Source organism: Fundulus heteroclitus, chromosome 14 (genome assembly GCF_011125445.2).
Source record: "Fundulus heteroclitus isolate FHET01 chromosome 14, MU-UCD_Fhet_4.1, whole genome shotgun sequence".
NCBI lineage: Eukaryota > Metazoa > Chordata > Actinopteri > Cyprinodontiformes > Fundulidae > Fundulus > Fundulus heteroclitus.
Window position 1 is genome coordinate 14,594,764 of NC_046374.1, and position 26,830 is coordinate 14,621,593.

The 26,830-nt window shown below is 40.0% G+C and overlaps 2 protein-coding genes across 4 annotated transcripts in view; one reads left to right on the top strand and one right to left on the bottom strand.

Annotated features, from left to right (window-relative positions):
* Positions 1-2,005: 2,005 nt before the first annotated feature.
* On the top strand, positions 2,006-10,336 carry LOC105916808 (thioredoxin). Its single transcript, XM_036146344.1, has 5 exons — positions 2,006-2,111; positions 7,776-7,880; positions 8,285-8,350; positions 8,900-8,965; positions 10,104-10,336. The coding sequence occupies exons 1-5, from the start codon at positions 2,085-2,087 to the stop codon at positions 10,164-10,166; spliced, it is 327 nt and encodes a 108-aa protein (XP_036002237.1). The 5' UTR covers positions 2,006-2,084; the 3' UTR covers positions 10,167-10,336.
* Positions 10,337-17,174: 6,838 nt separating this feature from the next.
* svep1 (sushi, von Willebrand factor type A, EGF and pentraxin domain containing 1) overlaps positions 17,175-26,830 on the bottom strand; it is a 121,345-nt gene continuing 111,689 nt past the window's right edge. For 2 of the 3 annotated variants that reach the window (XM_036146346.1, XM_036146345.1), the window contains exons 44-49: positions 24,269-24,454; positions 22,801-22,971; positions 21,962-22,057; positions 19,876-19,971; positions 19,222-19,315; positions 17,175-17,469 (exon numbers count right to left, since the gene is read on the bottom strand). In XM_036146346.1, the coding sequence (XP_036002239.1) occupies positions 17,439-17,469; positions 19,222-19,315; positions 19,876-19,971; positions 21,962-22,057; positions 22,801-22,971; positions 24,269-24,454 (674 nt within the window). In that variant the 3' untranslated portion in view covers positions 17,175-17,438. The remainder of the gene's footprint in view (positions 17,470-19,221; positions 19,316-19,875; positions 19,972-21,961; positions 22,058-22,800; positions 22,972-24,268; positions 24,455-26,830) is intronic. The other variant, XM_036146347.1, reaches the window with a different exon arrangement.

Genomic DNA, 26,830 nt, shown 5'->3' on the forward strand with positions numbered 1-26,830 from the left:
GAGCTTGTGGTTGTCGCTCTGTTAGTACGTCATATGCTTCGTTGATCTGATTGGTTTATTTGGCCCGTCTATCACTCACATAGGCCAATCAGCTAACCAGTATTTTCGCCCCTTCCCAAAATTACTTCAATAGAAGGTTTCCAGATGGATATGTGGAGCAAATCCATCTGGCGGAGTCAGGTAAGTCATTTCAGCAACAGTGGCTGAAATTCAGCCAGTTTTTTTTTTTTAAAAAAGAAAAAAAAACCTCCACCATTTGGTAATACTTTTTTATGACCACTGAAAATAATTTTTACATACGTGCACTTATAGAGAAATAAAAAAACAAGTGTTAACCCACAAACACTTAGCCTCCAAACCAGACATCAGGCTTATCCTAAAAAGGCTGATTTTAAATTAAAACCTGCTCGGGGGGGATCCCATTAAAAATTTGAATATATATGTTTATTTATGTTTTATCCATTACAAAGGTAATGGTAATTTTGGAAAAATACGACAAACACAATACTGTGTCCGCCTCCTCAAGCATGTACTCCCAAGACACAATTGCACCAAATATATTTCTTCACAATTTCGTCCATGCCATGAAATAAAAAACAACCAATGAGAGTCAACATTAGAGCAGGATTACTTCAGGTGCAAATCATTTTAGGAACTGAAAACAAAGACATATGGTTACTATACATGGGTTGGACAAAAACTCCAACACTGCTATGTTTTTATTTTTTGTCTTTAACTCAAGTGACCTTCATAGACTGCAGCAGCAGGTGTCACTACAGAGCAATGAATGAAGCATATATTATTGAGCTGTAAAGCAATGGGCTGGAAGGCTTCATTGCTTCATCACTGCAGCTCACTGCTCCTGATTAAACACAAAAACAAATTTCCCTTTGTAATATTACCAGGGCACCATTTAAATCTACATAAAAAGGAGAAGGCTCTTTGAATGTCCTGGACTTGAATCTCTGTAATGGGCTCCTATAAAGGGAACAGGGGTTCTTTGGGTAGGCGCACAAGACGTCATTTTGCTCCGTATCCAGTGATGTATTACAACACTGGGCGTATCGAGTGACCAATGAAACTGAGCTGCACTGATTCAATCATTTACGGTAAACCAAGAATGTGTCAAGTCATTATGACTTTGAACACCACAATATTGTGAATATATATATATATATATATATATATATATATATATATATATATATATATATATATATATATATATATATATATTCCGAAATAACGAGATTTTCAATTACATTTTCAGCGCATCAATGGCTTGGTTTGCGCAGGTAATGTACACGAAATAGAGAGATGGCAAGGAAACTAAGCCATTCAATTTCTTTCTTTAATAAATAAACTGAGCTAGACGGAGGCAATAAAGAACAGGGACATTTCAACTGCATTTGCCTCACTGTAGCATTATACATTGTCAGCTCTGGGTGAAATTTTTATCGTTTGTTTCATTTGGAGGTTAAAAACTAGTATTCAGATACAAAGTCCTTATGACTTTAATCTGAACCGTGCACCGGTTAACCAAAAGGAAGCACTCTTGCTCTGGCTCAGCTCTTTGCGCAAAACCAGCTTTATTTGCCATGTTTGTGCATTAAAACAACGAGGTTTCACTTTGCTTTCTTAATAAAGACCTAAAACAAGCTTTTGTCTGGGTTGACAAAGCCGTCAACAATTGCTAGCAGTTTTCAAAATAAAAGTGGACCTTAAACAATTCACTTTACCAATTAAAAACATCGATTAAAAAATAACATCAACATAGAATAAAAGTATAACAAAGGACCCAACAGAGATGCAATGTGCTTTCATCTTTGAAGAAAGCTGTAGTTTACCAAAAAAAAAAAAAAAAAAAAAAAAAAAAAAAAAATATATATATATATATATATATATATATATATATATATATATATATATATATATTTTGTGTACTTTTATTCTGGTAAATCGTAGGAAACCGACTTCCGCTGTGGTTTAGGCCAGCTTGGTTGTGCCTTTATAAAGGCAGGGCGCTTATTGAAAAGGGAGTATCTTCCTGTATCATCCGTGGCACTCATCTAAAGGCGGTAACCATGGGGGTCTGTTGCGCGGAGAATTTGGTAAGTGTTCATTTCTTGTCATGTTTGGTGGCGCAGTGCCTCCCACAGACATATATACGTAGACGCGTCATAGGGCGCAGGTTCGCACGTCAACGTCACCGCCCAATTTGTTAAATCTAAACGTTGTGGTCTTCATTATTTCATAAAAAACGTGTCACATGTGAACCTTTAGGAACAGACTTTTTGGGTGAGTATTAAAGAGGTAAAATTAATAATATGAGGGAAAAAAAGTCTTAGGTCAATAAAGTAAAAATAAACAAACAAACACAAAAGTGATAATGTTATGATAAAAACAGAATTAAGGGGGAACATTTCCAGAATAATCACAGTTTGCAGAATTATTTCACTCCTGGAGCAATAGGGCCAGGTTAGATTATTTTAAATATTTTTATTCTTCAGGAGAATAAATTCAGGAGAATGAAGCTAAAGGGATACGAAAATAAACTTGTAATATTACAAAAAAAAAAAAATAAAATACCACGAATACAAAGTATATTCAGAGATTAAAGTCCCTCTGATACTGTTTAAGTGACTGAGTAACTGCAGATTTGCCACATTTAAGATGGCGGACGCTCTGACGCATCGCAGCATAGGCAGAACCCGCTCAACGACGCGTCTACTCTTATATTATGTCTATGGTGCCTCCTTTTGCAGCTTCTGTTCCCGTCATTACGGTGGCCAGGAAGTGCAAAACAAAAAATACAAAATCTAAAACACTTTTACAAAACTTGAAACAAATTTACATTTCAGAAAACAAATTTACGAGACTCGAAACCAGGGGCCGATTTAGGAAATTTGGGGCCCTAGGCAAAGAAAGGCATGGGGCCCTCTGAATTGTGAAGACAACAAATAAAACAGACCCATTATACAGATACAGGAATTTTAATAGAATAGACATACTTAATTTTTTTCTACCTTTTGTCCCTCTCTTCTTATCCCTTTTCTTGTTGTTTTCCTCTCTGAATTCTTTTGTCCCTTTTTCTAGTAGACAAGCCGTGATCTGCTTATCTGTTCTCCATTTTTCATTTGAATGAAATAATAGCTGGAAGCAAATCTGCGCCCGTCTCCATTTCTTGCAAAGATCCTGTCCTTCACCTGGAGTGGTCCTCTCAGTCAGCGTGGATGGTCAGACAGCTGATTGGTCAGAGCTAGGTCATCTTCAGGAAGTCCACTGTGCTGACTGCTTACCAGCAGAGTGGATGATGCTGGAATCTCTCAGTCTGATGGAACAACATCATTATCAAAGCCTGGCTGGATAATTTTGGAACTCTCTCTGTCACATTCAGAAAACAAACACACATAAAACACAGTATAAGGCTTTTACTCAGTGGTTAAATGTATATTTACTCAATTGCTAAAGTAGAAATTTGAGGATTTTATGCAACTTCAATTTTGTCTACATCACTGTAACTCAGAGGAACATACTGCATTTTCTACTTTACTACTAAACCTGTTTATATGCTGGTTTCATATTTCAAAACCTTCACGCTCAGTGGAAACCTTGTATTCCCAAAATTACAATTTAATGTTAACATTTGTGATAAACTGAACAAGTCTTTATTTTGAAGGATGACTTCTTAAGCCAGAACTCTTTAAAAAAATCGTCTTCAGCTGGAAAATGAATTATGACAAAACAAAAATAAGATACATGTCACAGGAAAGACTAGTGATGCTACAAACATGACAATTTCTTAAACTACCGAACAGTAAATTAATTTGTTTATAATTAACTCGACCCTTAACATCCAAAGCTATACACAATAACACACATTGAAGCAATGTTAATAAAAAGCTGTAATGCAGAGTGAGAAGTTGGTAATAAATTCCTTATGTTTTTTGAATGTATAACTTAAATTATTAAGGACTGAAACACCTGCTAAAACTACCTGTAAAACCTGAGGGTTATTTTAGAAAGAACACCCAAAAGCCTGAAGTTTTCTTGAAATTCAACATGAAAGAAAAAAAAAACACCTAAATAATTGATTTCTCATCATTTGTAGCAAATACCAACGAAAATAAAAACTTACTTTAAAATGAGCCATCTTCAATAAGGTAAATAAATAATGTGGAATGTCCCCGTCGACGGTTTAACACTCACCGTTTATCTCCTCACGCGTGACGCTCCCCAACAGGCTCCAACGTTACCGCTGAGTTTGCTGCTGATTGCGGCTTTCTGCTGCTGCTGTGAAGAAGCCGAAGGCAGAAACTTTGGATAACATTGAGCAGCTTTCTACTTTTCTCCTTGTTTATTTTCTTTTCAGCACCGCTAGTGTAGCTTCTTTCCTTTTCATTTCTTTTATTTTCTCTTCTCTCCTCTCTCCTCGTCTCGTCTCCCCGCGGCGTTTATTTTCAAATGGTTTTCTGCCGAGCCGTCACCCTAGACCTTTCTGCACAAGCACAGAAAATGGACTGATCCAATGTAGTGGAGACTGTGGGGGGGGGGGGGGGGGCGCACTTAATATTATAAGCATTCTGATGGCATTTTAGCGAAAGGATTTTAATCAAAAACATAATTAATGAGCGCAAATAAGTAATAGCTGTAGTAACCATACATGTAAAATGAGTTTTAGGGGGCCCCCAGGAAGTTGGGGGCCCTAGGCAACTGCCTAGCTTTGCCTAATAGTAAATCCGCCACAGCTCGAAACACTTTAACAAAACTTGAAACAAATTTACATTTCAGAAAACAAATTTACAACACACGAAAAACTTTTACAGATCTTGAAACAAATTTACATTTCAGAAAACAAATTTACAACACACGAAAAACTTTTACAGATCTTGAAACAAATTTACATTTCAGAAAACAAATTTACAAATGACAAAATCAAACGGAAAGGGAGGGACTGTCTTCGAAGTTTACCCGGAAGTGATAACGGGAGCCTTCATGATGAACCAAGATGGACACCAATCGAGTTGCGTTTTGCCCGTTCTTCAGCACACATATAAGCAGATTAACGCATTTTTGTTTTTCGTGTGGTCGGTCCTTGGAGTCTGCGACAGAGTGGCGACCTGTCCAGGGTGTACCCCGCCTCTCGCCCAGTGAACGCTGGAGATAGGCACCAGCACCCCCACGACCCCGTGAGGAATTAAGCGGTTTAGGAAAATGGATGGATGAATGGATGGTCCTTGGAGTTTTAAAATTCCACAGAACAGACGGAAGAACCAGATATGCTGCAGCAGTGCGTACATTATTTTAATGAGGGGCACTCGTACGCTGTAATCGTAGACATGTCATGTTTATGCAGTGTACACGGTGTAAATTTGAAGAAACCACTGAAGCGACCGTATGTTTTTTGTTTTCATTTTGTGGACAAAAGACCGACAGAAGACCCACGACGCCAGAATAGTGGCTGGGCTACAAAGTTCCATAAAAAAAATCAAGGAGACAAAGAGGAGAGACACAGGTAAGCTTAAGGGATGTTTACGTTAGCCATCTTTAACTCTTATTCCTTAGTGTGTCGCTCTTGATAAAACATATGCTTTCACAGGAAGACAGCCGTGTTTTGGCTTTGTTCCTTCTGTAAATTATTATCTGGATATTTTTACATCCCTGCTGGCAGGTCTATGGAGTTCCGTTTGTAAAGTTATACAATGAGAGATAAAAGGCAGGGTTCGTTTTCATATTTTTGTAATTCATAAATCTATAAATAAGTCACAGTTCCAAATATTTAAATAACAAGCTTAATATTTAGCTCCAAAGTAAACGTTTAGTTTGTAAACTAAACAGTTAATTTGGAGCAAAACAAGTGAGGGCTCACTTGACTGCAGTCTCAAACTGATGCAGACCTCTCAACATTTATCAAAAGTTAAGAGTGAGATTATACAAATTTTTGGGGGCGGGGCTAACCGGACCCTGGAAGAGCCGGTGGAGTCAACTCCATCTCATTTTTATCCCACCAGACATGGAAGTAGACATGTATCTCTTTTTTAAAAAAGAGAAAGAGATGTGTTAATACTTTATTGTTTAGTGGATTAAAACATAAAGAACACACAATTGTTCAAATAATACAGAATAAAATTAAGTAGTTTTAAGTTATTGACCGAATTATTACAATGTTACACATTCATCTATGGGTTGTTTATCATTGTAGATCTATAACCTGATTGGTGAATCAGGCTGAGTTTCATCAAGCCTTTATGGTCAACATTTTCCCCTCAGCAGCAACGCTGAAGCACACAGAGGTTCACGCTGCGTCTTTACACACATGTCTCGCTCTTTTCAGCTCAATGCACTTCTAGACTGTTGCAGTTTATAACATTCTCATCACCTTTCACAGCGACAGGTTTCTCAGTCAGTCGCCGCGCTGATCAGACAAATCTCTATTGCTCTCGTCAGTGCGCTCTGCTCTGGGCGGTGAGGTGGGCGGATTTAACCCCCGTTGGTGCGCTGCGTGCGAGGGATAAACAGTGGGGAAAATGCATAACTAAATACTGTAATGGGCTCCTATAAAGGGAACAGGGGTACTGACAGGTCTGAGATGAAGCCCCTGATGCTACAAGTTCTTTAAAATGACCCTTAAAAGTGCGCACCTGAATTAAAGCGCGAGGCAGCAGCCCACCGAAGCGCCACTGATTCTATGTTGTTAAAAACAAAAGAGCATGAAACACAGCTACTAACTCTCCTATTGACTTTAACTGGCACACGTTGCTACCAATGTGACGACATTAAACGTAGTGAATCACGTTTTGAATGGTGATAAAAGCACCTGCTCCGAGGGAAAGGAGGGGGGAGAGGAGCAAGCGCGGAGGCACAGAAATACGGTGCATGTAGTTAAAAAATGCAGAATTAATAAAAACAAAACTTATAAACAGACCAAGTGGCGTTTTAAACTGCATCTGGTTAGCAGAACTGTTTTTATGATCAGCGTGCAGCCATGACTGGTTCTGAATGAATCTCTCTCTCTCTCTGTCTCTGTCTGTGTGTGTGTGTACGCAGTACAGGACCATACCGGCTTACTTTCACCACTGTTAACACTAAAATTATTCATAACTCTGAATACTCTTCCTGCTGCTCTGTTAACACGAACTGCAGCAGGAATTACTGATGGCGACAAGTTGTGAAAGAAGCCGAAACATCTCAGCAGAAGGCGGGTTGTTGTCGTCCGCAAAACGCAACTCGACTGGCGTCCATCTTGGTTCTTCATGAAGGCTCCTGTTATCACTTCCGGGTAAACTTCGAAGACAGTACCTCCCTTTCCGTTTGATTTTTGTCATTTGTAAATGGGTTTTCTGAAATGCAAATTTGTTTCAAGATTTGTAAAAGTGTTTCTGATTTTGTATTTTTGTTTTGCACTTCCCGGCCACCGTACGTCATAGTTGTCGACGGTACTTTCTGGGTCTCGGCAGGACAGAAAATGTGTCCACGCTACCGCGCGCCATCCCCTCCTACACCTCGTGACTTACTCTGATGCTGATCCGGGCCTGTGGGCTGCAAGCTAATCGGAGTACCCCGTTCTTATTTTTGATTTTTTAAAATGCTACAAACATAGTGTTATTAAGGTAAACCAGCCGTGCCTGCGTCCCCGTTAGGTTAGACGGGCCACGTTGCTGAAGTTGGCTTCTGATTCATAGCTGCTGATCCCAGCAATTAACTAAAGGGCTAACTTCACCGTATTTAAAAAAAATGAATAAATAAAATAAAGATAAACACTTTTTGTTTCACAGCAAGAATTCAAGAACATCCTGAAGGAGGCAGGAGACAAGCTGGTGGTGGTGGACTTCTCCGCCACGTGGTGCCCTCCTTGCCAACGCATTGGTCCACTATTTGCTGTAAGTTGGCGGCTTTTAAACTGAGCATTTGTTGAAATGTGACATTTGTGTTTATTATTGGTTTAAAAAAAAATCTTTTATCCAGATGTGTAAATAAAGTCCAACTCCTGTAACAACCTCTCTGAACGAAATGTTCTGGATCATTTGCCCCGGGCAGCTCAAAGGGAGCGGCATCTGCTGGGAGAGGAAGCTTGTTGCTGCGGCAACCCTTTGTTTGGCTTTGCCCGCATTAAAGGGGAAATGCAGGAACACTTGGCTGCTGTGCATATAGTCAAAGCCCTTCTCATCGCAGTTCAGGAGAGAGAAAAAAAAAAACTTGGATTGGTTACAGAAATGCATTAAAAGTGACAAAGTGATTCCTCTGTACGTTTCTTCTTCTAATGCTTGTCTTGATCGTGTTGCAGAACCTTTCAGAGCTTCCTGAAAACAAGGACGTGATTTTCCTGAAAGTGGACGTGGACGATGCTGCAGTAAGAGTCTTTCATTTGTTTCTTGCTCCACTCAAGGTGGACGGAGCTCGTAGCAGTAACCCGTGTCCAATGTTATACAAAACGATTGTTCAAAAGCTGTTTACGTTAATGCCTTCATGTAGAGAGGCACTGTTTGGTTGGTCTGTGAACTGGCTGGGGCTGAGAGGACCGGAGGAGATGCCAGAAAAATAAGAATCTGCTGCATTAGCCGCGACCGTGTGGATGGTTTTTCACATGCGGACGGACTTGAGGGACTAATGCGTAAACTTGAATGCATAAAAGGAACCCAAAACCTCTGGACTAAAAGTACTCTATGAAAACATTGCTACCTTTAGCTTCACATTTGAAGGCTGTGTAGCAGCTGGCTGAAGGTGGGGATAAGGAAAAGTGTATGGCAGCAGCACTACAGACACAATTCAGCCATCCTGACTAAGCTTTGTTTAAGGCGGATGCCCCCATCTTAAAATGGACAGAGATGGAGCATCAGCCAACTTGCTGACACTGGGTTGTGGCAACCTCCTGAAATGCATTTTCTTAATTTTTTCTCAGGATGTGAGCAAGGAGTGCGGCATTAAAAGCATGCCCACATTCCAGTTCTATAAGAGTGGAAAGAAGGTAAGTCCACAAACTCATTAATTAAGTGAGCCATTTCATAAAAGTAGATCTTATTTTTCACATTTCATGCGGTTCTTCATCCTGTCTGTTTGAGAGGCTCTAGAAACGTCACAGCCTCCTGCAGCCTTTTTTATTGATCATATCAGGCATTTTTGTGGTTATTATTTCAGAGATCAGGGCCCTGGATTAATTTGTACACGTTTCATCCATGCGTCATCGCCTCTTTGACGAGTTCAGTTCGAGGCGACGTCTGTCGGGTTGGTTGGGGGTTATAAAACGGTTTAAAAGTAAGGCTTGTGTTGGTGCCATTTTTCTATTCAGTAATTTACGCTCATATTTAGTTATTTTGGATATGTTTAGTATTTACATATCATAGAATATTTAGGATTGCATTATAACTATTACTGATTTATTATGTTTATAATTTCCTTTTGGTTTAATATGCATTCAGTTTGATGATTAAAATTATCTTGAATAGATAGCCGATAGGAACTGACGCTGAGTGATGACGTTGTGAAGCTCGCGCGTCTCTGGAATATAAAAAAATAAATAAAAAACTGAGGTGTTTTTGTGCTTACTGGAAATAAAGACGGGGCGAACACACTGTTTTTTTTACCGTCGTTCAAACTTTAACACGCGTAGACTCGTTCATTCCATCTGACTGAGTGGTTATTTGCATTCATCAAAAGAAAGAAATGGTCAACATTTTAAGCACGGACATTTAGCCACTACAGCTTGTCTCGTTCAATATTAGGAACTATGATGTAGCGGCTTTCTACATGCAAGAGCTTAACCGGTTTGTAGAAACCCCCATGGTTACAGGGTTCCTCTCAGGTCTAAACTCCTGATGCGTCTCAAACAGGAGTGTGACGATGCGTCCTGCGCTTCAGGTGAAACGCTACATCAGGGGTGGCCAACCAGTTCAGCATCAGAATAAAATCTAGCAGCACCGGCTAAGAACCGGGACGTCTATGGAGCAGTCATATCCTGCAGGCTTTAGAGCAGTTTGGTCAGATCTGAGACTGAGAATTTGATTTGGGCGTTTGTCGGTCACCGTAATGGAGCAAGGGGAAGATGCATGCAAACGTGGGAGATTAAGTGTCACCATGTGTGACGCACCTTGTCTTCTGTGTTTCAGGTGTTCGAGTTCTCTGGCGCCAACAAGGACACGCTGAAAAGCAAAATTGAGGAGCTGCGATAGACGGCAAAGTCCTGCTGACCAATCCACGCACGACTACATTGTACAAAGCCCACAGTAGAAGCTATACCCCCAGAGCACGCCCTGTAACCATGATGTCCTCTGTCCCATTTAGGCAATAATATCTGTTCCACCCTGTAGTCCTGTGTAGATCAATGTGTCGACCGTCTTAAGAATGGGCTCGGTTACTAGATTCCAACCTGACTGGCGTTGTGCGACGTATAGGCCTACTTCCTGAACATCTGTGTTTTCAATAAAGTGGATTTAATAAAAAAAAAAATGAATGACTTAAACTTTTTGCAGTTTTTTATTTGAATGCAGTAAAAACTTACCTGACTCCGCCAGATGGATTTGCTCCGCATATCCATCTGGAAACCTTCCGTTGAAGTAATTTTGGGAAGGGGCGAAAATACTGGTTAGCTGATTGGCCTATGTTGGTGATAGACGGGCCAAATAAACCAATCAGATTCGTTGTCGCTCTGTTACGAGCGACGACGAAAACACAACCACAAGCCAAGCTACTCTTGCTGCTGCAGGTAAAGGCTCGTTAGCTCAGCAGAGAAATACTCTGTAATTCCGATAAAACTTGCTCGATAGCCGCGCTAACGCTAGTTTCATCGGCTGAAGCCGCCATGTTCTTTAGACTGAACTGTCGCGCTTCTCGTTGCGTCACACCTCAACCCGCCTCAAAGCCAACGCTGATTGGACGTTCGTTTGGTGAACGGCTCCAAATTTTCTTTAACGGAGAGTAGCCAGACTGATCTGCGAGTGAAACCTTGAAAGCTCGCGAGATCAGGATGGTCTCACGAGGCTAAGTAAAAACAAGAGCTGACAAAGATCTGAAAGAAGTTTGTTACATTTGTTTGGGTTTTGGACTTAGAGATTTCAGTTTTTAGCCATAGCATTTCAAATAAAAGAAGCATGGCTGCTTTTCGCAAAGTGGTTTAACTGATTTTTCACTACGACAGGCGTAGTAAAGTTTGACACGCGCTGTTGGTGGCTCAGTTTAGGACACGTGTCCCAAGGGAATACATTTTTTTTTAACCATTACAAGAGCTATAAAACGGATGCATACAGTTGTAAGATTTCAGGACTTCTCTTCCTCATTTCTGAGTTGGAGACCTGAAGACTGATTCGTGGTTTTATATCCAGTCAGCTTGACAGTTGTAATACTTCATTTCTGTGATGAAACAAGGTAGTCCTTCAAAGTCAGATTTTTGTAAGCAAATGGATTTTGATTTCCTCTGACACGGCTATTCTCAGGAAGAAGCGCTGGAGTTTTGTTTTGCGGATTCACTGAGGATGTCAGCGTCTGACTCTGCTTGAACGAGCAAAAAAACCATCTACCACTATTACGATGTTCAGCTGTCTTCCATGTTTTACGTGCGCGCGTGTGTGTGTGTGTTCTTCCTCATTGATGGGCTCCAAACGGTTCGGAAATGGCAACATAACTTTTCCCCAGCTTGGTGAGCAACAACAACTGATTCTCTAAGGCCGCCGCTGATGCCTTCCCTTCTTGATGTCGCGGATGCTCCCAGACCAGCAACCTTGTAAAGCTCCTGCTTTTATTGGCAGGCTGGTAATGCTGCTATTTTCCTCCCTCTTAATCATGTTGAAATAGAGACAGTGCATTGTTTTTCCCATGACTGTATTGACTCTTAGGCAAACAATATCCTCCCCCAAGACTGTATGTCCACTAAACCTTGTTTGTTACCTTTTTTTTTTTTTTAAATAAAGCCCCCAGTAACTATTTGCTCTGCATGTGTCTGCAGAAGGAGCTATAGAAAACACAATTATTGGTTTCTTTGCTACGAAGGCTGTTTCTGATTGAAGGGATGAGCCGATGTTGCAGCCACTGTTGGGACACTGAATGAGGAAACTGACGGGAGGCCTGTGTCTATGTTGTGCAAAAGTTTTGGGAAACGACGGCCATTGCTACAGAAACCCACGTGCAGTAAAGACTGGAACATAGCGGGAAGTCAGATGATTAATATCTGTATGACTTTTCCCTGAATATAACCCCCTTCTTGTGTGTGTGTGTGTGTGTGTGTGTGTGTGTGTGTGTGTGTGTGTGTGTGTGTGTGTGAGAGTTCGGGTTGTACTGGAGACTGTTCAAGAGCAACAATCACATTTTCTATCCAAATAGATCTGCACTCCTTTCAATATTATAAACTTGTGCCACAAAAACACCACATTCACGTTGCTTGTTTTTTTTTTTTTTCTAACATTTTATCCAGTTACAAGCACAAACCTATGGGGGATTTTTAAGCACTAGATCGTCACAAAGTCAAGTATAAGTAAGAGCTGGAAGAAAAATAAAACATGTGAACAAGTTTTCAGTGTTAAGGGGTTTTGTTTTGCCGCTGAAGGGGGAAAAAAAGAAGTGTGTGTCATGGTTGAGTTTTGGTTTGGCTTTGTTTTTCTGTTATTTTCATTTTTTCATGTCTTTTGGGTTTGGTTTGACTTCATTTATTGTTAGTTTTCATTGTCATCAGTTGTTTTCTGTCGTCTTCACTTCACCTCCTCAGCAGTCAGTCACACCTGTTAACATTTACTAGTTAATTAGCTAAGATGTTTCAAATGTGGAGGGGAGCCCATGATACATGGATGTGGAAATGATGTGCAGGATAAATGCTGTAACTTTGGGTGGGCGACGCAGGGCAAGACACAAAGGTTGTGAGTTCAGAATGGGAGGGGTTGGGGTTCCATATAGGTAAAGGCAACAAATAACCTAAGGAGCAACAAAAAATCTTTTTAGGTGACATTTAAGCAGTAAGACAAGAACCAGAGCAGCATAGTGGGATTTTTTTTATTTTGTTTCGTTTTTTTCATTTGTCATTATTTGCACTGATCGGGTGAAACATAAAACTGAAAGGATTAAGGTCATTGTAAAAGGAGATTTTTTATATATATATTTTTTTTTTTCTTTTTAGGGATGAGGAGTATTTCCTGGGAGCAGATAAAAAAAAACTAGAGGAAGATGGCACACAAACTGGTTCAGGAGACCAAAAAATATTGCTTTAATAGAATGCTAGCTGATAGGAAATGGTTTGGAGTTAAAAGGATTCATCATTTTTTTCAGCTAGATCAACAGCTAGTCTGAAAATCTTGTATGCATTAATAATGGAGACAGAACAAGATCAAACATCAGAACTGGTCCAGAGACCGCTGTTGGTCTTCCATTAGTTTCTGATTCATTGGCAGGGCTTTGTTCTGGGAGTGTTATTAAAGACGCACCAATTAGATGTGATCGTTTCCAATAATGATTGATGTTGGCTTGAATAAGCAAGAGCTGGAGGGTGGCCTGATTGGAATTTTAGTTGAGCTGACAGGGAGAAATACAAAACAGTACAATTTAATTAATGTGCATTTTTTTTAACAGCTGAGTTAAGCTGTGCCCTGAGAAAATTAATTTGTCAACTCCAGGAAGTGATCAAATATTTCATGTGTAATGATAAGTAAACATAACGAGTATTCACAGTTGATTGTATTAGACTTGTATAATACAGTATGGGAATGTGAAAAATTTCATTAAAATTGAAAAGAGGCTGATACCAATACTAACACCCGGAACGATTAGTACAAACCCAGGAAATTACACGACAATTGCCTTTGCTTCCTGTTAGGTGTTAAATTGTGATAAATGAAAGATTTACCTTTTTTATTGAAACTAGTGGTTTGGGGAGGCAAAGAAACACAATTGACACGGCAATACTTTTGCAGCATGAGTTAAAAAAAACTCAGGTAAACAAAGAAGGTGATTTGGCAGTTTTTCCTAGACGCATAAAGGCCTATGATATGATGTGGAGAGAAGCATCAATGATTAAATTGAGTAAAAAGGGCATTGATGAAAGCATTTATCAATATTTGGAAAACTTCTTCTTTGAGGCAGACACCCTGCCTACTTTTAAGACTAATCTTTAAACTTTCCTTTTTGACAAAACTTATAACTAGAGTGGCTCATGTTACTCTGAGCTACCTTTTTAGTTTTACTGCTATAGGCTTAGGCTGCTGGAGGACATCAGGATCTAATTTTCTCACTCTATAGAGTTCTACTGTTCTTTACGTGTTTTCATTTCTGCTTTAACTTTCTATTCTCTCTCTTTCTTTTCTTCATAGTAGGTACACATGGTCTGGCGTTCTGTTAACTGTGACATCATCCAAGGAAGATAGATCACCACTATTACCATCTAATGTAGAACAGATTACTGGATCAATTTGTGCTTCTGTGCTTTTTTGTCTCTCTTGTTGTGTCTCTGTTCTGTCTTCTGTAACCCCAGTCGGTCGAGGCAGATGACCGTTCACACTGAGCCTGGTTCTGCCGGAGGTTTTCCTTCCCGTTAATGGTGAGTTTTTCTTCCCACTGTCGCTTCATGTTTGCTCAGTATGAGGGATTGCAGCAAAGCCATGTACAATGCAGACGACTCTCCCTGTAGCTCTACGCTTCTCCAGGAGTGAATGCTGCTTGTTGGGACTTTGAAGCAATCAACTGGTTTCCTTATATAGGACATTTTTGACCAATCTGTATAATCTGACCCAATCTGTATAATATGATTGAACTTGACTTTGTAAAGTGCCTTGAGACGACATGTTTCATGATTTGGCGCTATATAAATAAAATTGAATTGAATTGAATTGAATTCTTAATTGACCGAGTAATGCAGGTAAGAGTTAGAAAGTCTCTTTTAGGAAAGTATGGCACATAAATGGGACACCACAAGGTAGTACATTAAGTCCTCTATTTTTTCCAGTTATAACTGATGTGTTTAAAGAAATTGAGAATTATATGGGCTGTTTCCACCTGTCCAGGGTGTAACCCCGCCTCTTGCCCATTGACAGCTGGAGATAGGCACCAGCACCCCTCACAACCCCAGCAGCGATAAGCGTGTCGGAAAATGGATGGATGGATGGATGGATGGATGGATGGATGGATGGATGGGTTGTTTCCTTCATGTTGGAGTCACTCAGGAGAGAGCTACAGAGGAACAGTGAGAGATTAAAACCATTTTGCTTTCTTAATATTTCACAAAAATCCAAACATAAAATGCAACAATGGTAACTTTTATATGACAGAGTGTGAGATTTTACAAACCCAGTAAATGTTTAATTAGATATGCCCTGTCCAAGATGCTTAGATAAACTTAGTGTAAACTTGTGTTCTTTACGTTAAGACCTTCATTGCAGTGCTGCCCCTTGAAGTGAGCCAACATGTGGCGACAGTAGAGAGGCGCTGTTTGGTTGGCCTGTGAAGTGGCTGGGGGCTGAGCGGACCGGAGGAGATGCCAGAAAAATCAGAATCTGCTATACTAGCCGTGATCGTGTACCATTAACTTCACATTTGAGGGCTGTATAGAGGAATTCTTATTTATTTCTTCACCTATAATGGCTTGACGCTACTTCCGCTTTGAGAAGCGTTACTACCGGCACTTCCGGTCTCTGTCTCCCTGGTGGAGAAACAGTGACACTTTTTTACACTCGCTGCCTCCAAGACTTGCTTAAAGTCAATATCAGCGAGTTACACCTATTTGCCAATATGAAGTAAAACAAAGACTAGTATGTTCCCTGAAGTTAAAGCTAAAGGTAATGTAAACAATGAACTGTTTGCCCTACCTCTGTCCCAGTTTTCGGTGCATTAAGCCTCAACAACACACATTGTAACTACATTTCAACAATGCACTTTATAGTTTTAATGTTTGACTGACAGTGATTAGAGAAATCTTAATTACTGTTCACGCTGTGACTGAAGGACGAAGCAGGAGCTGTTTGGAGCTGCAGACGGAGACATCTGATGCTAATATCATGCTAGGCTAGCTTTTACTAGGAAGAGCGTCGCTTACACGTTCATCTCGCAAAACGAAACTTTTAACAGTAATAATAACTACTTATAAAATTGTACAAACGTACCTGGTGCAAAAGCGGATGTCATCATCTTAGCCTGCAATTCGCCCCAAACAAAAGCGGCTCCGTAGCTGTAGCTCCTCAACCTGGACTCCAAGCTGTTCAGTGATGCTGTGCAGCGCCTCGGTTTCATTTACCAACTAGTTGGCAATCTGTCCCGTCATCACAGAGACATGATAGTCATGAGCTGGAGCCACGGTCACATCCCTCTCAGTGTCTGGATCCTCTGCTGGGTCTGCGGGAGGGCTATCCACCGGAGGACAGCATTGTAACCCACTGAGCCTTGGAGGAGGCAATGAGTAGTTGTATGAGGTATAGCCTCTTTCTTCAGGCTCCTCAATCCACCAGGAGTCTCCATTACATCTCCCGGTAAGAAATGCCGGCTACATACTCGGGTATCTTTTGTGAGAGTGAAGTCGCGTCGTATTTTAGTTAGCCACTGGAGACGCACAGCATCGTCAACCCAGGAATGAATGGAAACTCGTGTTACGACTGTAAAGCCACGAATTGGTACAGCGAGGTACGCAGCAGTGTAGCCCTGAAACTCCTAACTTTAGATAAGTTAAACGCCTTCGTTGAACCTTAAAAACACTAATGTTTCTTCACTAACAATGCCAATGCTCGTGTGCTAAAAGGTCTCTGTAGGATAATAACACCGGAAGTGGTCAACACGACATGTAATCAACCGGAAGTTGACAGAAGCCATATTGTGCACAGAGCCTATTGGGACAGACCCAATGGAGGGAGAAGCCATCGCTCCAAAAAAGCCAGATTACAGTTTAGAAAAAACACATAAGGACAGAGAACATTATGAGAGGTGCTTTGGGGTTTGATGGAACTAAAATTGAGGTCTTTGGCCGAAGCGACCATCATCAGATTTGGATGAAGAAGGTGGACACTTGGAAGCCTGAGAGCATTTAGCAAATAAAAATTATTTAGGCAATCCTAACCGAACCAAAACAGGAAATATTTGGTCTGATTTAAAGTCGGGCAGTAAGGAAAAAAAGGTTATGTCTTTATTTATGCAGTATGTGTAAATATCTGCTTTCAACTATAAAATGCTAGGAACACTGTCATATTTTAATGCACAGTTATTAAAAAGAGAACAAAGAGTTTTTAGTGGCATTTTATGCTTTAATAAAAAGGTGAATAGTTTACACATATACACTGGACCATGAAATCAAATAGTTTTTACACATCATACAAGTATATAGCAGCAAATGTTTAATACTGTTGAGTCTGTATATGAAAAAATACAGCTTTAATTTACAGAATGGTTCTTGCTTTGCCTGTGCAGAGATGAGTGGATGGTTTACATGAGTCATTTATACAAGGATTCCCTTCATAAGATGTTCCACGTGGAGAAGAGTGAAGGTTTCAGAAGTGGTAGTATACCGACTTCCTCTTCCTGTAACAACAAATGGAAAGGATTAATTGAGAGCACTTCGAGTCCTTTAGTTTCAATGCATGGTTTACATTGATGGACCCTTCTTGCAGCAAGGAAATTGGAAGAGAAACAGACCAAAAATGTTTCCTGTGATGATGGAAAGATAATCTCAATAGCAGGCTTTAATAGCGTTCTATACAGTGTACTGCAACATTTTCATGACCCTCAGACCTTTCAGTCTTCAGTCTCCTAACACATCAATGTCATCAATGTCATTAATTGAAATATTATGCAATAATCAAAAAGAAGCAAGTTGCAGACCCCTGGTCTTTGACAAGAAATCCTAAAAAAGATATGTGGAAAAGTTTAAGTGTATCCTATGAACATTTGTTTCAAGCCCATACTAAGCAACCCTATGCACATTTTTTTATTTAAAACTGAGAAGACTTTCGTAGACTCAAATTTTCAGAGTTTGCAGTCCTTTGCATCTACTTCAAAATATAAAATACTAACATTTAAGACAAACGCACACGGGCTTTAAATATGTAATCGATCAGAAGGAAGGAATGAATGAATTAATTTTCCAGACCTGGAAAATATTCAGAGACAACTCCATACTTTTTCACGGCATAAGGACCCTGATTAGAAATTTCAATTTAATGATGTGGTTTTTGATGCTTGAAATTGAGGATATAGGCATGCCTGCATGCAGCACAACTTCAGATTATTGTCCAGGTTCCTAAAACATGGATCTGCTCCTCCAGCTCGATAAGGCTCAGGCCAGCTAGGCTCAACTAAGCCTCCCTTAACCTCCGGTGACGGGGAGTATGAGAAATTGTCCACCTCAACAGACCGATCTGTGGAGTAACCACCAGCGTCACTCTATATGCTTCAATATGCCAAACTGAGCTAGCTGCCACTTTTCCTCGTCCTGACCACAGCCCCGCTTACCCCCCACCATTCATCCCCCCACTTAGCCCTCAGAGGCTCTTGGTACTGCCCACTTAAATGGCATTTTTCAAATTTTGTCTGAGGGTGAGGTTATGCTTTTACGTCATCCAGGAAAGCTCAAATAAGGTAACGCTAGCTGTCATTAGTTTCATGCCCACTAGGGTACCTGCTTAATGGGCTGCGCCCCTCCTTCGAGCGGTAACACACAACATGCTTCCAAATCCCCATCCCACCACAACACCTCCTACCAGGATTGCCCAATTTCCTTTTTTTTTTTTTTTAACACAGTAGCCTGATAGGAAGGGGGTGGAAGAGGGACACGCGGCAAAGGACCGCGAGGACTAAGGCCTCCATACATGGGTCGCGCTCTCCCCTGCGCCACCAGTGCGCCCAGGATTACCCAATTTTCTGGCGGAAACCCTGGGGTGAGTTACACTTTAAAGGTTTACCGAGAAGCACAGTATAATCTGGCCTCGTTTCTGGGCAGTTGAAATAAATCTATTGAGTCCATTTAAGGACTTTCTGTGATACTGAATGAACTTCAAGTTATTTTACGGAAAAACCATATACTCTCACAATAAACAAAGTAATCTTGTGCTGAATAATTTCGCTCTAAAATAAAAAAAAAATGTCCTTCTGGCATCCGGAATACCATCAGTAGCGTCATCACAGCTCAGTCCGATGACTGAGCTCCAATCTGTGTTTTATAGTGAAGGCAACAGCATTATCCTGTTTTTTTTTATGTCAGTAAGGTTGTAGTAAACGTTTTCTTAGTTTTTATTATTTTTTTATTTTTTTAATCTCTTGTTTGCGTGTGATCACCTGGAGCAGTTGTGTCCGCTCCAACCAGGAGTGCAGCTACATCTGTTCGGCCTGATGCATCGTCCTCCGTTCAGACACGGCGATGAACACACAGCTGAGAGAAAAAGAGTAAGAAACAGCGATACAACCATCAGAACCATCACTGCTGTTTTGTTTTCTCTATGGATGGATGAAAATGTATCTGCATTTAATTTGACAAAGAACTGATGCTGGTTTCATAAACTGTTATGAACGATTACGAGGATAATCCTCTAACGAGGAAATGCAAGATAAATAAACACTACCACCCTCCATCTACATCTTGCATGGTAACTCTGCTGGGGCTGTTTTTTTTTTAAAGGATTTCTTATTGTAAGATCAAACACTGTCAGTCTTGTCAATGCAACACCTGCTGAGGTGTCTCTGGGTAATATGTTATTTTTTTTAAAGATAAAATTAACTGGAGCAGACCCTGCTAGAAATAAAAAGCATTCCACACCAAATACTCTAGATTATGAAAGACTAAAATACTCCTATATTTTAAATATTGGTGTCAAAGGAGACAGGTTGATTGATTAATAAATTCAGTATATGTTCTCTGTTAAAAAGTACTCTCAGTGCTGATGTTCCCAGAATATATAAATAACCATGATTACTGTCATTGAGTGAACTCACCAGTCTGACATCGGGTCCCCGTCCACCCAGCAGGACACTCACACTGGTATGGGGCCACGCAGTGCCCTCCGTTCAGGCACGGCAGGATGCAGATAGCTGCAGTCAAACAGGAAGTAACTTAACATGGTAACAAAACCAATTTACAAGATGAGGGCTGACAGACAAAGCTTGACGTTTGCTTTTCATTAGACCTGGAACTAAAGCTGGGGCCCTCTAAACCTTCATCCTCCAGTGATTTCTGCCATTATCAGGCTGCTCGAATGATAGATGAAATAATTACTCGTTTTCTTTATCTTTGACAACTTTAAGTCGCATTAAATTTGTACATTAAACAATATTTCACATCGATACATAATATTTTTAAAATGTTAAAGGAAAACAGATATCGTGTTCTCACCTGAACATAATGGACAATGGTTGACAAGAGGCTATGCCCACGACGTTTAACTGCACCACTGATCAAGATGAAGATGTGTAAATTAAAACAAATTAAAATTCTAGCGTAGTATTATAATGTTTCCCTAGAAGCCTTTCTTTTGTTCTGTGATTGACACCTTGCAATCCAATCAGAAAGGTTTTAGAGGGTGACAGGAGTGGATTTTCATTCCTGTTCCATCCCAAACCCACAGAAAAAGTTTTTTTTTATCCCATCTCAATCTTGGGTCAGAGTACAAACAACTCTTGTTCCCAAGCTATTCAGAATGCAACAGCCAGACTTTTTACTAAATCAGGTAAATTCTCCCATATCACCCCAGTTTTTCACTCCTCACATTTGCTCCCAAGTGATTTCAGAAATCCACTGATATTCTTGTAATGGCCAGGCTCCATGTCAGCTTTTAACTAAACACTCTGCTCCTCGTAGCCTTCGGTCAAAAGGCCAAAACCTTCTGGATGTTGTTCACACAAGCCTGAAAACTATGGGGGAACAGGGCCTTTAAGTCTGTGGCTCCTAAACCGTAGAGCGATATATCTCTGTAACTTCGTTTTATTTCATTTTTAGAGATTTAAAAAAAAAAACAATTAAAAACTGTTTTGTTCCGCTAGGCTTTGATGCCTGGAAATATGACAACTTTTGTCTTGTCTGAACTTAATAGCAGACAATTTAAAGTCATGCAGGCTTTGATCAAGAAATGCCTGTAGTTGAAGTAATGAATTGGATTCGTCAGGAATTATGGATAAATATAGCTGAGTTTTATCCAACAGTGAAAGTTAATCCCATGCTGTCATATATTTTTATTTTACCAATTGGAATCATATACATAATGAAGAAAATTGGCCCAGGTATTCCATGAATAACGCTGGAGTTTAAAGATTTATTATTAACATGGAGTGGAATCATTAAACCATCAGTGACTTTCAGCAGAGCTGTTTCAGTGCTATGATGAGCTCTGGAAGCCTGACTGAAACTCATTACTGTGTAAATGTTCACATACTTTATTAGCAACTATTTTCTCAAGAAGTCTATATAAGGAAGGAACATTAGATATTGGTCTGTAATTTATTAAGTCATCTTGATCAAGAGAGGGGTTCTTAAGTAAAGGCGTAAAAACAGCTGTTTTAAAAGCGTGTTGTACATATCCATTTGCTAAGGATAGATTAATCAGATCTAAAATGGGGGCGTTAATCAAAGGGAATATTTTCTTAAATAATTTGGTTGGGATTGGGTGTAACATACAAGTTGAAGATGAAGCTAAAATCTTAGATAACTCAGAAAGCTCTACCGGGGCTAAGCAGTTCAAACACTGATCCGGTTTTTAAGATTCCTCCAATGCTGCCCGACTAGTCTTTCAACAAATCAACGATCCAACTGATCAAAAACCTGTTTTGCCTCAACCTTGTAAAATACTTTGAGAGAAGATTAATTACTTTGCTGCTTGCACAACAGGATGGTAAAAAGCACTAACAGCAGCCGTGCCAACAACTGTGGGACTGGTCAATTTGCATAGAAATATATATTTCTTAATAATATAATATTTCCCCACCAAAACAAATGCTTCGAAATGAAATTGGTGGCAAAACGTGTGAAGAACAATATGTACTATGCCAGTGGCGCTCCCTGAAACAGACTTAACCAAGTCGTACTTACGCTCCTCACAGAGCCGGCCCATCCACCCCTCGGGGCAGGCGCAGATGTTGGGCCGCTGGCACATTCCTCCGTTCTGACACGGCAGCCAACACACCGCTGAGGGAGGAGACACACACGAACAAAACAACAATGGCTTAGAGACTGACGTTGGAGGAGCTACAGAGTGGACGGTGAAGGGAGAAAAGAACAACAGGTTCTACAGGAAGGACCTGTTTGGCACGTCTTCAGCGTGAGACCTCATGCACACAGACGAGCTAGATCTCATGCAACAGACTAATTACCTGGAAACGTACGGATGACAAATGCAAACTGACAATCAGAGCAGTTATTAGAAAGCTGGCCTGGACTTGTTTTTCACATGTAAAACAGATACAGTGTCGATAAGGAAATTTCATGCTGCCTGGACACGAACATTTCTTTCCGTTTTCTTCCGTGAAACTGAATTAAATTCCACATAGACTTACTAAATTTTATGTCTTTTCTCCGTGTCCACATATACAGATATAACAGCAGGTGTAAGACCACAAACGCTCTTGATAATCGTTGTTTTTAAGATAATTAAATTATATAATTTCAGCTTTATGCTTCCAGAATGTTTTTGAACCAATAAACTCACTAACATGTATTCGTAAACACGGATCCAAATTAAGATTAATAGGTTCAAATTGGCCTCTTTGGTGTTACATGCAAAAAGGAAAGATCAAAAAGACCTGTTGCAGAAAAGCAGTAGTTCAGTTAAGAGGTAAGCTTAATGGAGTCGCAGAGCCCCATTAAGCTATATATATATTGTTAAAACGGGAAGCTCCCTCAGATAGGAGTCCCTTCACTCTTCTCTCTACCTCTGCATGTGGGAGGGGGCGTCCAGGTGCCGTTTTCCTGACACCTGCTCCTTCCGACGCCCTCCATGGTGTAGCCGCTGAAACACGAGTACACCGCCACGTCCCCGAACTGGAACACCGCCCCCCGCACCAACCCGTTGGCCACATGGAGTGGGGGGCCACAGGACACCCCTGGACAACAGCCACGAGTTACTCACTAAAGTATGTTTTTTTTTTTCTAACTCTCATCTAACTTAACTGCTGCAATTTTAAACATGCTAGAGATAATAGAGAGAATGTAAAATCCTGCAGTACCATTCAGCGATAATGGTAAATATGTGCGATTTCAGCTAATCTGCCCCTGTGCGATCACACAAAAGGATTACGTTATTGTGCACCAGAGAAAAGGATTTGTGATGATTATATTTTCTGTGACATCACGAAGCTCGTGATTTTCATGCAGTATCCAAAATGGACAAATACTGTGTGCGGCTTACTTCTGTGGCTCAGTTATAGCTTTGTTTGACAGTTCAGTTTAGACAGAAAGGACGCTGATAAACATGCATATAGGAAAATAAAGACCGTGCAAACTGATGAAAAGACTCGCAGCAACATCATCATCACCACTGAGCCCCGTATTCAGGACTGCTGCACTTAGAAAGGAAAGTATATTAGGCAAAGCCGTAGAGGTGAGTGTAATTGTTTCAGCCAAAAGGACACAGACGCAGGGTTTGATGCAGCAGCATTTTTTTTTTTGACTAAGGAAATGGAAAGAAAGAAATGACAACAATTTAACTAACCAGGAGAGTTAAAAGGAGAAGCCATGCAGGAGAGAGGAGCAGCTGATGCAAGGCTACAAGAGCATGCAGGGGCGGGCAGAGCAGTAAATTTATTCTTCATATTACCATCATCAAAAATACCTTGTCCTGATATGATAATAAATTAAATCAGATCTGCTCAAACAAGAGTGAATCCCATCACCTAGTTTTCAGATTCATTATGAAAAAGCAATACTACTTACTGATATTTCAGAAAAAAAAAGTTTCATTGAAAAATGGTCCATCTAAATCCTTTTTAAATATGAAGTTACATTTTAGCACAAGGTTTTTATTTTATCTAACCTGTATTTAGACAGTATCAGGTCTAAGGTTATAAATCAGTCAGATAAACACAGAAAAATATGCTGTTGCAAAAACTTGTAATGATTGTGTATAAATTTAACTTCTGTCAATTTAACAGTAAGTAACAAATATTTTAAATTAAATGCTAGTAATTGGCTGATGTACTGACAGAAAAGGAGGATGCTATTTAATTTGCCATTGATATAACTTTTTATCCACGTATAGATCACTGCTGCAGACAATCTAATTTCTGTTGCAAATGAAATATTGTGTAGCTATGAGAGTAAATGTTAAGCCTATTTCCCTAAATGAATAAAGGTCTGTTTAAATATGGCACTTAATCTCTCGGATGCAAGGATGTGACCTACTTTCACACACTGAGGAGAGGGGGGTCCAGGTCTGGTCTGGCCTGCAGGTGATGGTGCCGCCGCCTTTCACCCGCTGTCCCTTGGAGCAGGTAACGCGGACGGACTGTCCAACATGAAACCTCTGCTGCTGCGATCCGTCACTGTTGGCGCCTCTCATCAAGCCCGGGGGCAGCGGGCAAGACTTTGCTGTAAAGGAAACACACCATGAATTCAAATTTTAATAATTTGCCAAAAAAAGATGCATAACATTATGCATGAACTGCAACTGGAGGGCTTCTTCAGTGACAGACTGCTGCATCCTAGGTGCACTAAGGAGCGTTACCGCTGACCCTTCCTCCCAGCAGCTATTAGAGTTTATAATCATCACTGCTCCCTACAAAAAAATAAATGTTTATCATCTCTGCTGCTTTTAGTCTTTTTCATTACTGTAGATAGTATGTAGGTGTTTGTCATGCATAACAATGAATGCACGTTCTACACATTTCTTGGAATCATACTATTCAGTTCCATACCTCTTTAATTTCTTGACTATGCTGTTTTTAATATTTGGGCAGTATTTATTTCCTGTGTTGTAAATTTGCTCTTTGCTGCTGGCAAACTTGGATTCTTTCCCTGTGGGAAAATGAAGGATCTTTGTATTTTTCCATTCTACTCAAGGCTGACTACAACATTACTTTTACTAAAAGCAAAAAGGTTGCATGAATACCACAATTTTTAAAAATGCTGAAATGGTTTACAAATAAAAAAAAACACACACACATGAATACATTTTGAAATGGACTCCAGATACGTTGTAACTCAGAAACACACACACTCCAATTAAAATCCAAGCATATTTGTGAACATGCCAAGTTATTGCAAAACCCTTTTCTCCTTTAATCTGATACAATGCAACTGGAAAACAAAACCATTAAAGGGAAACAAGTAAAAAAAAGAAGAAGAATTTAAAATAATAATCCAGTTTGACAAGTGTAGGTGGTTGACTAAAACTTTGTTGAAGCACATTTTGTTTTTTTAAACATTTCCGCCTCCAGCCACATCTTGACTCGGTAAGATGTTTCTACTTTGCCTTGAAAAAGTTCTCATTATCTATCAGAGTATGAGGTTATATCTCGTCTACAGCCCTCTTCAAGTGACCTCTTACTTCTTCAAAATTTTGATTTTCTTTTGATTGAAATAGTTTTTACGCTGACTTGAATGGATGCTCGGACTCCCTGTGATGCTCAAACACAAAACCCGTCCTGACTGTCAACTTTGTAGCAGACGCTTAAAGCTGACTGATATTTAGAATCGTAGTTTTCCATGTGAATAAAAATAACCCAGACAGCATGATGCGCCTTCCACCACATTTCACTGTGGTATGGTTTTAGCATACCAGAACACAATCTCCCATGAGGTTATGGTAGATTTAGCCAGATAAAGATGTTTTTATAGGAAGGAAAGGCTTCAGTCTTTCAACCATAACTCCTTAACCCACGCATCTAAAGAATTCAGGTCGTCTTTCTACATTTTCACATATAAAGCATAACCTGATGTTAACCTGTTCCTGACTCTTTCTTCTTCTTTTTGGTATCAGTTTAAGGGAAATGCTTTTCTGTTTTGTCCCTTATCTTCAGGTTCCCTCACTCAGATTTAATATCTTTTCAGGAGGAGACATTTGGGCAATTGTTCATGGACGGTCCAAGGAGGAACTCAGTGGCACAAGTGTGGCTGATGTACCGATTGATATCTCTCTGACCCAATCTGATTGAACTTGACAAGTGAGATGACATGTTTCATGAATTGGCGCTATATACTGTAAATAAAATTGAATTGAATTGAAAAATTGCTGTTGAGAGCTAACCTGACTCTCGCCAGACGGATGTCGCTCCGCCTAGCTCCACTCACATCCATCTGGGACCTCTCCACAGGAATTGCCTTTATTGAAGGCTGGGCCTTATCAAAAATCCTTGCATATGATTGGATAAGCCACTTGTCTGTCATCTTTATCGACGTGCTATTTCAACCACTCACACCGAAGCTAACCCGTGACGCTGATGAGAGCGACGCAGGAAAAAAAACAAACTTTTTTTTTTAATGTGTTTGCGGCTCTAGTGGCACGCGTTTTATTGACAGTGAGCTGACAGGAAGAGGGGGGAAGACAGGCGGCAAAGCCACTGAGCTATATAATACACTGGAGTGCTAATCACCGTCTGTTTGAATGAGTCGCTTTGAAGCCACCAGCCGCCATATTGGTACTCCCTATTTCCCCCCAGTAACTAGGGAATATGTGCGCTACAGCATCGAATAACGAGGATTTTCTCAAGTTCAGGGGAGACTTAAGACTTTTAAGATGTCAAATGCCATATAGTTTTATGTTATGTTCTAAAACTATCAAGTACTGAGAAAGTCATGTGCTGAAATATTTTACATTTTATTTATTTAAATATATATATATAACATTTATAAATATATAAATAACAATATACAAAAACATATATTTACATATGTGTAATGGTAAATGGTAAATGGACTGAACTTATATAGCGCTTTTCCAGTCATGTTGACCACCGAAAGCGCTGT

Bases quoted from the DNA above. Each gene is read 5' to 3' on its own strand.
- LOC105916808 (XM_036146344.1), top strand. From the start codon at position 2,085: ATGGGGGTCTGTTGCGCGGAGAATTTG. The intron at 7,881-8,284 runs GTAAGTTGGCGG...ATCGTGTTGCAG, and splicing joins GCATTGGTCCACTATTTGCT to AACCTTTCAGAGCTTCCTGA. The intron at 8,966-10,103 runs GTAAGTCCACAA...TCTGTGTTTCAG, and splicing joins TCTATAAGAGTGGAAAGAAG to GTGTTCGAGTTCTCTGGCGC.